Raw genomic sequence first — 12,091 nt, forward strand, 5'->3', positions numbered from 1 at the left:
CGGTGCTCCTCCACTGTCTGGTGCAAAATGCTCACTCTGTGAGTTGTATACAGCACTAGGGGTCAGGACTACTCCAAGATGGCCGCCGAGCGTTCAGAACGCGGCCACAGGAAAAAGGCCAGCACAATGTAAGCTGCGCCATAGCGTGGCTACGACAAAATGGGCGCCAATGGGAGTTTTCAATGTAATTGAAAAATCTCCCAAAAAATAGCGCCAGCGACCACTGAGACCCCAGTGTAGTGGCCACAATAGGCCGCAAGCCAGACCCCAGCATGGTAAACATGGAACGGGTCAGTACTTCGGATCTTCTATCAGTCAGATCCATACAAGCGGGGGTTCCCGCCAGGCGGTGAGGGACTACAAAAGCCCTCAGTGGCTTTTCTCATTCCGCATCTCAGAAATTATCAAAGAAGGGCACAGAAGGAAAAAACCTACACAGCGGTCTGATTTGTGTGATCCAAAAAAGACCGAGCCCTCAGCGGAAACCCAGCTGCACTATGCAGCTTAGGAGAGTCCCTTGCAGCAGTAAAAAGCGCACCCATAAATGCCTTATTCTGCCTTTTTTTTTTTTTTTTTTTTTTTTTTTTTAACTAGGTACCTAGTCCATGGCTCCATAACAGAGCATTCCCCAGGGGATAACGGGGGAAGGGGGCACTCTTTTACCCCCGCCCGCAGTCCACCCCCACCCTGGCACAAACTGTGTCCAGGACTAACAATAAAAACTCTGTGGGAATCACAGGTGCTAACACCTGCTGCCACCACCAGCATGTGGGGAAGGACCCAGATACTGACTCCAATATTTACATATAGTGTGTATTATAATATGCACACCTGTCCATACAAATAGACAAAAGCTCCTAGAGCCCTATTCAGGGCCTCTCACCCACTTGCTGCGCTGACCAGGGGTAACCAGGGGACTCCCTCAGGAGGAGACTGCCCAGTGCTGTCTGTGAGAGGAAAAGAACCGTGAGGTAACTTTTGCAGGGACCTGTGTTTAAACAGAAAAAGCCTCATAGGGCTGTTTTATTTAAGGATAAGACACAGATACAGCATAAAAAGCAAAACCGTTACAGGTGTCACCAATCAGTCAGCGTCTGCTGAAGTATAATCATAAACATCTGTGCTCATCACAGGGCTTTTTACCTCACAGGAAAGCCCAATACAAAAAAGAAAAAACACAGGCCAGATAACACAGTCCCCTCAGGAAGGCCCCCTCCCCCCTGACAGCGGCAATGTTAGCAATGCAGCAAGGGAAAGGAGCAGGGAAGTAAGGGGAAGGGACCCCCGAACCCCAGGAATGCCCAGCTGTACCAACCCACCGAAGCAGGAGGGACTGTACTTACCCGTCCAAGCGAGGACTCGCTGACGCATTCCTGACAGAACTACAACCGAAATGGAGGTAGCTGTCGGCCCGGTCCACTGTGAGTGAGACAACACCACAGCCCAGTCATATGTGGACCTCGGAGCAAAGCTCACCGGCCACCCCAGGAGTCATGGGGTATGGCGTGGCAGACCAAGCCTCTTTGCAAAGGTGTGCCCACGCTTGCTGGTCGGACTGAGTAGACTACAAGGATCTATAATATCCAGCCTGTCTCTCAGCCAACAGTTGAAAGAAGATTCTTCAAGAAAAAGTAAAGTAAAATAAAATAAAACTTCTCCTCAGGGCGCTGGGCCCAAAGGGAGCCATACGTCCTTCTCCTTTGCTAGGCAGAACGAAACTGAGGCTGCAAGCTGCAGTGAGGAGGGTTATGTCTGGAGGGACCGCCCCCTGGGCGGGGCTGTTCAACTCTGTTAATGTAACATGTATTTAACTATTTAACATGTTTCTGCCTAGTCCTCTCCTGTAAACAGGGAACATAACCCACTTGTCAAGATTTAAGGAGCTGTGTCCGTCCATGGACGATAAGAGAAACATTTTTTCCTCAGTTTAGGCCGATACGTGTTCTTCTACATATTATTGGTAAAAAAAAAAAAAAAAAAATTGCAATAAGTGTTTATTGATTGGTTTGCGCAAAAGTTATAGCGTTTACAAAATAGGGGATAGTTTTATGGCATTTTTATAATTTTTTTTTTTTGCTAGTAATGGCGGCAATCAGTGATTTTTTTTTAACTTGGACCATTGTCATTTTCACAGTGATCAGTGCTATAAAATGCAGTGTTTACTGTTCACTGTGCAAATTAACGAATCTTGCAATCAATGGCCCACAGTTGTAGTATTTTAGTATAGTATCCCATAGAAAATGTTGATTCTGAAAGGAAATGTAAGGTTTTCTGACAAATCTAGAGATCATGGGGGTAGTTAGAACTCCTGTCAGGTTTTTTTTGCAGTCCGTAGAACTATTGGGGAGGTTTAGCACTATGTACTATTATCTTCCAATAGGTACAATTGTGCCGGTAAAATGGTCTAGGATTGCCTGTCACTATCTCATTTCTGCTTGTGATTGTATCTCTGGGAAGCTCTTTTGACCCTACTTCTATAGATCACATGACTACATTTCATTCTAATGTCACTTAACCGGTCCAGGCTCTGGATCGATTCTGCTTTACAGTCAGGATCCACCCAGAAGCCAGGACCAGCAGCTACTCAGCCTCTTAGCATCCTGCTGAGAGCATGAGCCAGCTGTTCCTGCACAGCCTGGTGCTCAAGTGAGTGCTGGAGGGGCACAGCAGAGTGACAAGTGGTGTTTGATTGCGCAGTTCATGGTCTTAGAGGCAGCAGGGGACAGATGCAGCTTGAATTGGTGCTGCAGCCATCTGGGGGAGTATAATTGTTAATACATTTTCAGTTTTACATTTGCACCCACCTCCAGTCATGTGACTTGTGTTACACATCCTGGAGGTACCTTGGTCAGAAGTCCATTATGCCCTTTCCTTGATCCTCAGGCTGGATTTCTTGACCTGAGAATGATCAGATAGATGTCTGCATATGCGCATATCCTCTCCCTTCTGTTGCCTGTTCATAGCTGTCCTATATGACATGCAGGCATGCAGAATGTGCCAGGAACATCATGGGGCAGGACAACATGCACCAGAATTTACTACTGACATTTAGGCCATTGAATGCATCCAAATAACTTTTTTCAAAATGCCTGCTACTATGGCATTTTCTTTTTTTATTACTTGTATAAGTGTCTTGCGAAGATCGTTTTCTTCAAACTGTATAATATTGCCTTTTTTTATATAATTAACTTTGGTTGTTTATGGGGAGGACAGAAGGGGACATCTAGATCAAAATAGTATGGCGACATCGTAAACTTAAAACGAATGCAAGAGAAAAAAAATCTCAATTCCAAAAAGGTCCATGGTATGCATTTTTATTTTTATATACTGTATGGCTTCTTTTACCCAATAGAATGGGTGTTAAACAGGGGTTAAGCAAAGGCACATTTGTTTTGTATGAAATCTTCATTGTGCAAAATGGAATTCCAAACGAAGACTGACTACATGGACATTACATGAACACATTGACATGGATGTTATTATTTTACCTGTTCAGATCCAAAGTACCACACGGCTTGTATATCTTGATGCTCCACTAGGTATTTGGTCAAATGGTCACGGCCACCAGTAAGAATATTCACAACTCCACCTGGAAGGTCTGAGGTGTCAAAAACCTTTATGAAAAATAAAAATGATTAATACCAAAGATATATAAGAAATGCTGTGAGCTGTATATAATAATCTGCTATGATCAGGGTGAAGAGGAAAATTAAAATGGTTCTAAAACCCAAGCATTCTTTACAAATCAAAGAAGCCACCAGGGTGCTGAACAGTAAATGTAGCAATGATAAAAATGTGTACAGTAGGTAAACAGCTTAGGCATAGGAAGTAGATACTCGGAAAAACGAACACAGAGCTGGGATGGTGAAAGCCCAGTCCGCCTGCAGTATAACTTTTCGCAGCTGAAAAACAGGCTTTCACCATCCCGCTGTGTCCTTGCTTCTGAATATCCACTTCCAATTCGTAAGATGTTTACCGCAGACTGTCATTTAAGTTGCTACATTTTTATTCCAATTAAATCATTGCTACATTTACCAATTCAGCGCCCTGGTGGCTTCTTTGTTTTGCAAGATTCCCCTTAGACCCATTACACATGGAGCTGCGAATCATCATTCCTACTGTTCCTCCCTGGGTTATTTTTTTTTCTGTGGTTCTGACCCTTGGCTATTATAGACAAGCTGCAGATCTTGCACCACCCATTTACTGCCACTTCCATGGACATAATTATCTGCTAATTAGCACCTATTGTAAGGGCTTGGTATGTGCTTTTTTTGCACTTTGACACTTGTTAGAAGCATTTTTTACCTTAATGCAATCCTTGCATTAAAGTAAAAATGTTTAGGTGGCAGTTTGGCCCTTCGCCCCCCTTACTTACACGAGCCCTCACTCGATCCAGGGCTGTACATATCAGTGAGCCTACAGGTGTGCCATAATAGGAAACAGCTTTCTTTGGCGGCACACCAAGAAAGAGGAGGAGCCAGGAGTGCCAGTGTGGGACCCAGGAAAAGGAGTATCGCCCCGGGGCTGCTCTGTCCAAATCTATTGCACAGAGGAGGCAAGTATTAAAAAAATTAAACACAGAGGGCCAGATTCAGGCCCGTGTAACGTAAGCCGTTACGTTACACCGCCGCAAGTTTTCAGTTTTAGTGGCCGATCCACAAAGCACTTACCTGGAAACTTGCGGTGGTGTATCGTAAACACGATACAAGGCGGTCCAAATCGAATGGGCGGATACCATTTAAATTAGGCGCGCTCCCGCGCCGGACCTACTGCGCGTGCTCCGTTTCGAAATTCCCTCCGTGCTTTGCGCGAACTGACGTCATTTTTTCGATCGGCGACGTGCGTAGCGTACTTCTGTATTCCCGGACGTCTTACGCAAACGACGTGAAATTTAAAATTTCGGCGCGGGAACGACGGCCATACTTTATACAGCAATACGTTTGCTGTGTAAAGTTAAGGCACCCAAAACGACGACTAACTTTGCGACGGGAAACTAGACTAGCGTCGACGTAGCGAACGCGAAAAACAATCGTGGATCGCCGTAACTCCTAATTTGCATACCCGACGCTGGTTTACAACGCAAACTCCCCCCAGCGGCGGCCGCGGTACTGCATCCTAAGATCCGACAGTGTAAAACAATTACACCTGTCGGATCTTAGGGATATCTATGCGTAACTGGTTCTATGAATCAGTCGCATAGATACTCTGAGAGATACGACGGAGTATCTGAGATACTCCGTCGTATCGCCGCTGTGAATCTGGCCCATAGTGATTACCCCTTAACTCACTTTTCAGGAGTCTTTCAAAATGGCTTACAGAGAGAGGGGCTCCTCTATTGCAGATTGCACGTGACAATGTAGAGGTCAGGTAAAAGCTTTCCAATTCATACAGCCACATACAAATGAGGGCTGCACTTCAAGCAGACCATATGGAGTATTACATATGCAGAGTCGAGATATTGAATCACATATGAGGCATGATCCACAATGGTACCAAAAGAATATAAACAAAATAACACAAGCATTACCTCCAATGTTGTGTATTTAAATACATAGGGCCAGATTCTCGTAGGAGTGCGTATGTTTGCTGCGGCGTAACGTATCCGATTTACGTTACGCCGCCGCAACTTAGACGGGCAAGTGCTGTATTCTCAAATCACTTGCTCCGTAAGTTGCGTAGCGTAAATCGGCCGGCGTAAGCCCGCCTAATTCAAATGTGGGACAGGGGGGCGTGTTTTATGTTAATCTTCTGTGACCCGACGTGATTGACGTTTTTCACGAACGGCGCAAGCGCCGTCCGTGGAAATCTCCCTGTGTGCATTGCGCCTAATACGCCGCAAGGACGTATTGGTTTTGACGTGGACGTAAATTACGTCCAGCCCCATTCACGGACGAGTTACGCAAACGACGCAAAATGTTTAAATTTTGTCGCGGGAACGACAACCATACTTAACATTGGTACGCCGCACTTACGCCACCATATAGCAGGGGTAACTATACGCTGGGAAAAGCCTAACGTAAACGTAAGCATCGGCCGGGCGTATGTTTGGGAATTTGCGTATCTTGCTGATTTACATATTTCGCCGCGTAAATCAGCATACACGCCCCTAGCGCTCAGCTTGAAAATGCAGTTACGATCCAACGGCGTAAGAGACTTACGCCTGTCGGATCTAACAGATATCTATGCGTAACTGATTCTAAGAATCAGGCGCATAGATACGACCGGCCGGACGCAGAGATACGACGGCGTATCTGGAGATACGCCGTCGTATCTCCTCGAAGAAATTTTTGACTTTTGCATGTGGCACACTCTTTATTATACACTGCTCAAAAAAATTAAAGGACCACTTTTTAATCAGAGCATATAGCATCAAGGCAATTAATCTCCTGGGATATTGATCTGGTCAGTTAAGTAGCAGAGGGGGTTTCAGTTTCAGCTGCTTTGGTGTTAATAAAATTAACAGTTGTACTAGATGGGCAACAACGAGATGACCTTGAAAAAAAACAAATGATTTTACTAGCGGAGCCGGAGGCCACTGCCTTTTTTTTCCCCTACTCAACTTTCCTGACCTTTTTTCACTAGTTTTGCATTTGGCTAGGGTCAGTGTCACTACTGGTAGCACGAGGCGATACCTGGACCCTATAAAGGTTGCACAGGCAGTCCAACTCCATTTTGTTTCTGTCCATTTGATGCCACCAGGTTGCACCTCAGTCTCTTTAGGAGCTCAGCGATGCCCTGGTCCAGATCTGGGAGGAAATATCTAAGGACGCCATCTGTCGTCTCAAAGGGGGCATGCCCTGATGTTGTCAGGCATGCATACAAGCATGTGGGGGCCATACAAACTATTTTGAGTTGCTGCAATGAAATGTCAGCAGAATCAACTAGCCTGCTGCATAATGTTTTTCACTTTGATTTTCAGGGGGGGGGGGGGGCACCTTTGAATTCAGCCCTCTATAGGTTGATAATTTTAATTTCAATCAAACGGCGTGGCATCCTTTCATTCCTTACACATTACCCAGTTCATATCAGTATAGATATCCAGCATGGTATTTTTCCCCCATTGTTGTTTCAAAATGTTCCTTTTAGGCCCCGTACACACGACCAAACATGTATGCTGAAACTGGTCCGCGGGCCAGTTTCAGCATACATGTTCGGTCGTGTGTAGGCGCGAATCCTGCCCGCTCGGACATGTACGGTCGTCAGTACAGACCTACCGTACATGTCTGAGCGCCCGCCGTCCCTCGCATGCGTCGACGCATGCGTGGAAGCCTTTAAATGGCAGGCCCGCCCACGTCGCCGCGTCATCGTCGCAGCGACGACGCGGACACGCCCCGCGTAGTGTTTATGCGCGGACTTCTGTACGATGGTTAGTACAACAATCGTACAGAAGCCCTCTGGCAGGCATGTACGGTGAAAACGGTCCGACGGACCGGTTTCACCGTACATGTTTGCTCGTGAGTACCCGGCCTTAGAGTCAATACAAGGTATATGTGTGTGCTGCAAATTATTCTAAACTGCACCCCAACACACATGTACAATATAAGGGAATAAAAAAAAGAAAAAACACCTGCCCTTCAGTGTATCAAAATATGTATCACAAAGAACACGTGGTGCATCTAAGGAAAAATGGAGGCAGGTATTAAGTCTCTGTATACTTTCATGTTGGGTTTTCAAGTCATAGCCTTGGCTAAACCCAGTAACTAACAGTTTATCCAGCCAGTTCCCTTTGTATGCAGGGAATACAGGTGATACGCCAACAACACTCTCTTGCTTCCATTTAATTACATAACGTTTCAGCATTGTCGTCCCCAGAAGTTCCTCCAGCTATGTATTTATAATTGTGACTGGGCATGTCCGAAGCTTCCTCCGATGTACATGCCTTGTAATTCTCTAGGAAAGAAGCATCAACAAGGCACACTCTAGACCTGCGCTTGCAGCTCTTTTCTTTCTCCTTACTTTAGCTATTGAGCATCACTTCCAAGAACTGTGTTTGTCTTCGGCTCTGCTCGCTGCCCAGAGGGTTGTGGTAATGTGACCGCCAATAAACACATAAATAAAAAGGTGTATAGTGAAGGATTTTTTTAAAGAATGTTGCTTAGATTTGTATTAAGCAGCTGTTGAAGTGCTGTAGGGACATGTGTTGGACATTGCCTTTCCATGTACTTTAATCCTTTAATGGTTTTGCCACAGTCTGCCAATGGTTGCCTAAATATATATGCTCAGCTTGGCCAAATGTGTTTATGCCCATGGAGAAAGAATGGGCAGGAATGACTTTATACTACTACTGCTACTTACTGAGCGGAACAACAAAATTCTAAATGTTCTAACTTTTTTCACTTCCCATAGTAGTCTATTGGTGCGTGCTGGACCTTTTGGATAAAGATTGTGTCCCAATATGACTGAACTCCAGTAGATCAGACAAGCTCAGCAGTCATCTCATGTGTTGTAGCCAGCTTAATGAGAAAATATACATCCTTAACTTCTCATAGCAATCCTATGTTTAAGTTTCACAGCAATCCTACACACAGAAGAGATGTAAGCTGTTGCCATAATGCTGATCAACTCAACAATATCTGTAGAATCTGCAACACTTCTGTGCCTGCATTCTGACATAGTAAGCCGCAAACAAGAAAAGCTGTCAGGAAGTACAAATATGATGACAACTCCAGTAGACAAAGAGTAAACTGTTAGTGGAATGAGGGTTCCTCTGGTATCACCAAGCTGATACTGCTGTCAGACAGCTCCTATATATGTGTGTGTGTGAGAGAGTTTTGAAGCTAAAACCTCCATAACCCATAACAACTAAAATCCCATTATTTTAAATTGTGCCTGTTCACATACACACACTCAGGTGCCTGTAGCTCAAAAAGGTACATGAGCTACTTTTGAAGCACAATGGAGCATTTTTTACCTCAGACATCAATTGGAGCACCTGAAAATATAAATTTTTCAGGCTAGTCAAAATACCTAATCTTGAAGTACAGTACAGGGCACAGGCTGAGTATTCATATACCCTGCTTATAGGCTTGTACCTTTATGTGATTGGACACTGGGAAAGCTTTTGAGAACATGCCCACTGGGCACCTCCCCTATAAACCCTATACCACTTTGAGTCCTCGGCTTTGAAGCAGGAAATATAGATTAAGGAAATGAAGGAAGGGTGGCCTGTAAGGCCCCATGCATACGAGAAGCAAATGCAAACACATGTAAACTCAAGTTTTCAAAGGCAAAAACCGGCGTTTAAAACGCCGGTTTTTGCCGCAAATGTCGTGGCATTTTGCCGCGTTTTACCGCGTTTGCGGCTACCAGCGTTCATAACAAAGACATTGTAGACCCTCCCAAAGCTTTGAAACGCAAAAACGTTTGCGTCTGAAAAAACGAGCCTAAACCCAACTGATTTAAAACGCAAAAAAAACGTGAATGTGTGCATGGACACATAGGATAACATTAAATGTGTTCAGGGGCAGTTGAAAAAAATGCCCAAATGCCTCTGAACTTGAGTTTACCAGCGTCTCGTGTGCATGGGGCCTAACTGTACTCAAAGATATCGAACAAGTAAATAAAAATTCCTTGCATTTTTTGGCTGCAAGGTTCTTGCTCTGGCACTATGCACTTGGGTCTGTTGAGCCTGTTGGCACAGTTCCGTTTGTCTAGCCGTTGCGCATCCTTCTCATTTATTGCTTGTTTTTTTTTTTATCTTAATGCATCTTCTATGCATTAAGATAAAAATCCTTCTGTGTGTAGCAGCACCCCCTAATACTGACCTGAGCCTCATCTCTGTCCAGCAATGTCCATGAGTGTCTCGACCGCCCCCACTCCCTATTGATTGGCTGAGACAAAGCAGCGGCGCCATTTGCTCCCGCTACTGCCAAAGTCAGTTAGTCAATCAGGAGAGAGAGGGGGCAGGGCCAAACCACAGATCTGTGTCTGAAAGGACACACAGAGCTGCAGCATTTGGAAAGGGGGGAGGGGGGGGATTTATCCTGGGATTAGGCTTTGAGTCAGTAAATACTAAAAAAGGTGGCAGTGAGGCAGTTGCTGGTAGTCTGCCAAGCATTGACCCCTATGTGCGTTCCCTTTTGTATTTCTCTTAAAATTTCAATAAAAAAAATACTGAATAGCTTTATCACTGCTGAGAAAAAAACCTTACCTGGTAAAAGTCCAAAGCTGGCAGAGGAAACTTTTCACTTGGAATTACTACCACGACATTTCCACGCACAATTGCTGGGGCAAAGAGGCTGACAAAACTAAGAAGTGGGCTTTCATCTGGGCAAGCAATGCCCACAACTCCCACGGGTTCTCGAACCAATACAGTAGCTCCATATAACAATGTTTCCTGAAAGACAAGAATTAAAAGGGAAAGTTTGTGCATCTACGTTCAAGAGAACTATGTTAACCACTTCAGCCCTGGACCATATTGCTGGTCAATGACGGGTCCCTTTTTGCGATTCGGCACTGCGTTGCTTTAACTGACAATTGCGCGGTCATGCGACGTGGTTGCCAAACAAAATTGGCGTCCTTTTTTTTCCACAAATAGAGCTTTCTTTTGGTGGTATTTGATCACCTCTGCGGTTTTAATTTTTTGCGCTATAAACAAAAATAGAGCGACAATTTTGAATATTTTTTACTTTTTGCTATAATAAATATCCCCCCCCCCCCAAAAAAAAAAAAATATATATATATATATATATATATATATATATATATATACACACACACATATACATATATATAAAAATTCTTTAATTTAGGCCGATACGTATTCTACATGTTTTTTTTTTTACGAAAAATATGTAATAAGCGTTTATTAATTGGTTTGCGCAAAAGTTATAGCGTCTACAAAATAGGGGATAGTTTTATGGCATTTTTATTAATATTTTTTTTTTACTAGTAATGGCGGCGATCAGCGATTTTTATCGGTGCTGCGACCTTATGGCGGACACTTCGGACACATTTTTGGGACCATTGGCATTTTTATAGCGATCAGTGCTATAAAAATGCATTGATTACTATAAAAATGCCACTGGCAGGGAAGGAGTTAATACTAGGGGGCGAGGAAGGGGTTAATTATGTTCCCTGTGTGTGTTCTAACTGAAGGGAGGGTGGGACTGACTGGGGGAAATGACTGATCGCTGTTCATACATTGTATGAACAGACGATCCGTCATTTCTCCCCGACAGGACCGGGACCATATAACTGCGGCGGCTGGTCGGCTCGTGGTTAACAGAACAGTAAAATCAATCCAGGTGCGCTATTACTCTGCAGGAGTACTGGCAAACACATGTAATAAGTAAATATGGCATTTGTAAACTGAACATATACTGTATGTTTTCAAATTACGAAAAAATAAATAAAAAATTAAGCAGAAAACAATAAATGTTTTTCTGTAGTGTGGAGAAGGGTTAGAATGTAATTTGTATATTTTTATATTATATAATTTATACAGTATATGATTTATGAAATGTATAATTTCTTTAATGGGATGTCCACTCGCTTCCAGTACTAGCAGCTAAACAAGAGGGGAATAACCCCAATGTGAGGTAACCTGTGAAGCTCTGATGAACTCCATGCCCAAGAGGGTTAAAGAGGAAGTAAACCTTCTAAAACATAATTTTGTTTTTTAAACCCTGCAAGATAAAGGCATAATGAGCTAGTATGCATAGCATACTAGCTCATTATGAATTACTTACCTGAGATCGAAGCCCCCGAAGCAACTCTCGTTTCTATCCTCCGCCAACGCCATGATACCCGAGTGACTTCCGGGTATTGCGGCTCCAGCGCTGTGATTGGCTGAAGCCACTATGATGTCATTCCTGCGCGATCGCCTTCACCAACGGCACGCTCAGTGCACCGTTATGTAATTGGCGTGCGTGCGCCGTAGACATCGGTGCAGTCTTTTCTGCAAATATCTCCTAAACCGTGTAGGTTTAGGAGATATTTGTTGCACCTACAGGTAAGCCTTATGCGACGTACACACGATCGGTTAAACCGATCGTGTGTGGGCGCCATCGGTTAAAAAAAAAGCCAACTTGTTTTAAATTTAACCGATGGATTCCTAACCGATAGAAAAAAAACGATCGTTTGTAGGCAC

At 44.1% G+C, this 12,091-nt stretch overlaps 1 protein-coding gene across 1 annotated transcript in view; it reads right to left on the reverse strand.

The window, feature by feature from the left end:
* The window catches only part of ALDH16A1 (aldehyde dehydrogenase 16 family member A1), a 214,936-nt gene that overhangs the window by 33,533 nt on the left and 169,312 nt on the right, over nucleotides 1-12,091 (reverse strand). Inside the window, exons 15-16 of the mRNA XM_040327630.1 lie at nucleotides 10,151-10,336; nucleotides 3,489-3,614 (exon numbers count right to left, since the gene is read on the reverse strand). Of these exons, the coding sequence (XP_040183564.1) occupies nucleotides 3,489-3,614; nucleotides 10,151-10,336 (312 nt within the window). The remainder of the gene's footprint in view (nucleotides 1-3,488; nucleotides 3,615-10,150; nucleotides 10,337-12,091) is intronic.

The sequence above is a fragment of the Rana temporaria genome, chromosome 10 (assembly GCF_905171775.1).
Source record: "Rana temporaria chromosome 10, aRanTem1.1, whole genome shotgun sequence".
NCBI classification, from domain to species: Eukaryota; Metazoa; Chordata; class Amphibia; order Anura; family Ranidae; genus Rana; species Rana temporaria.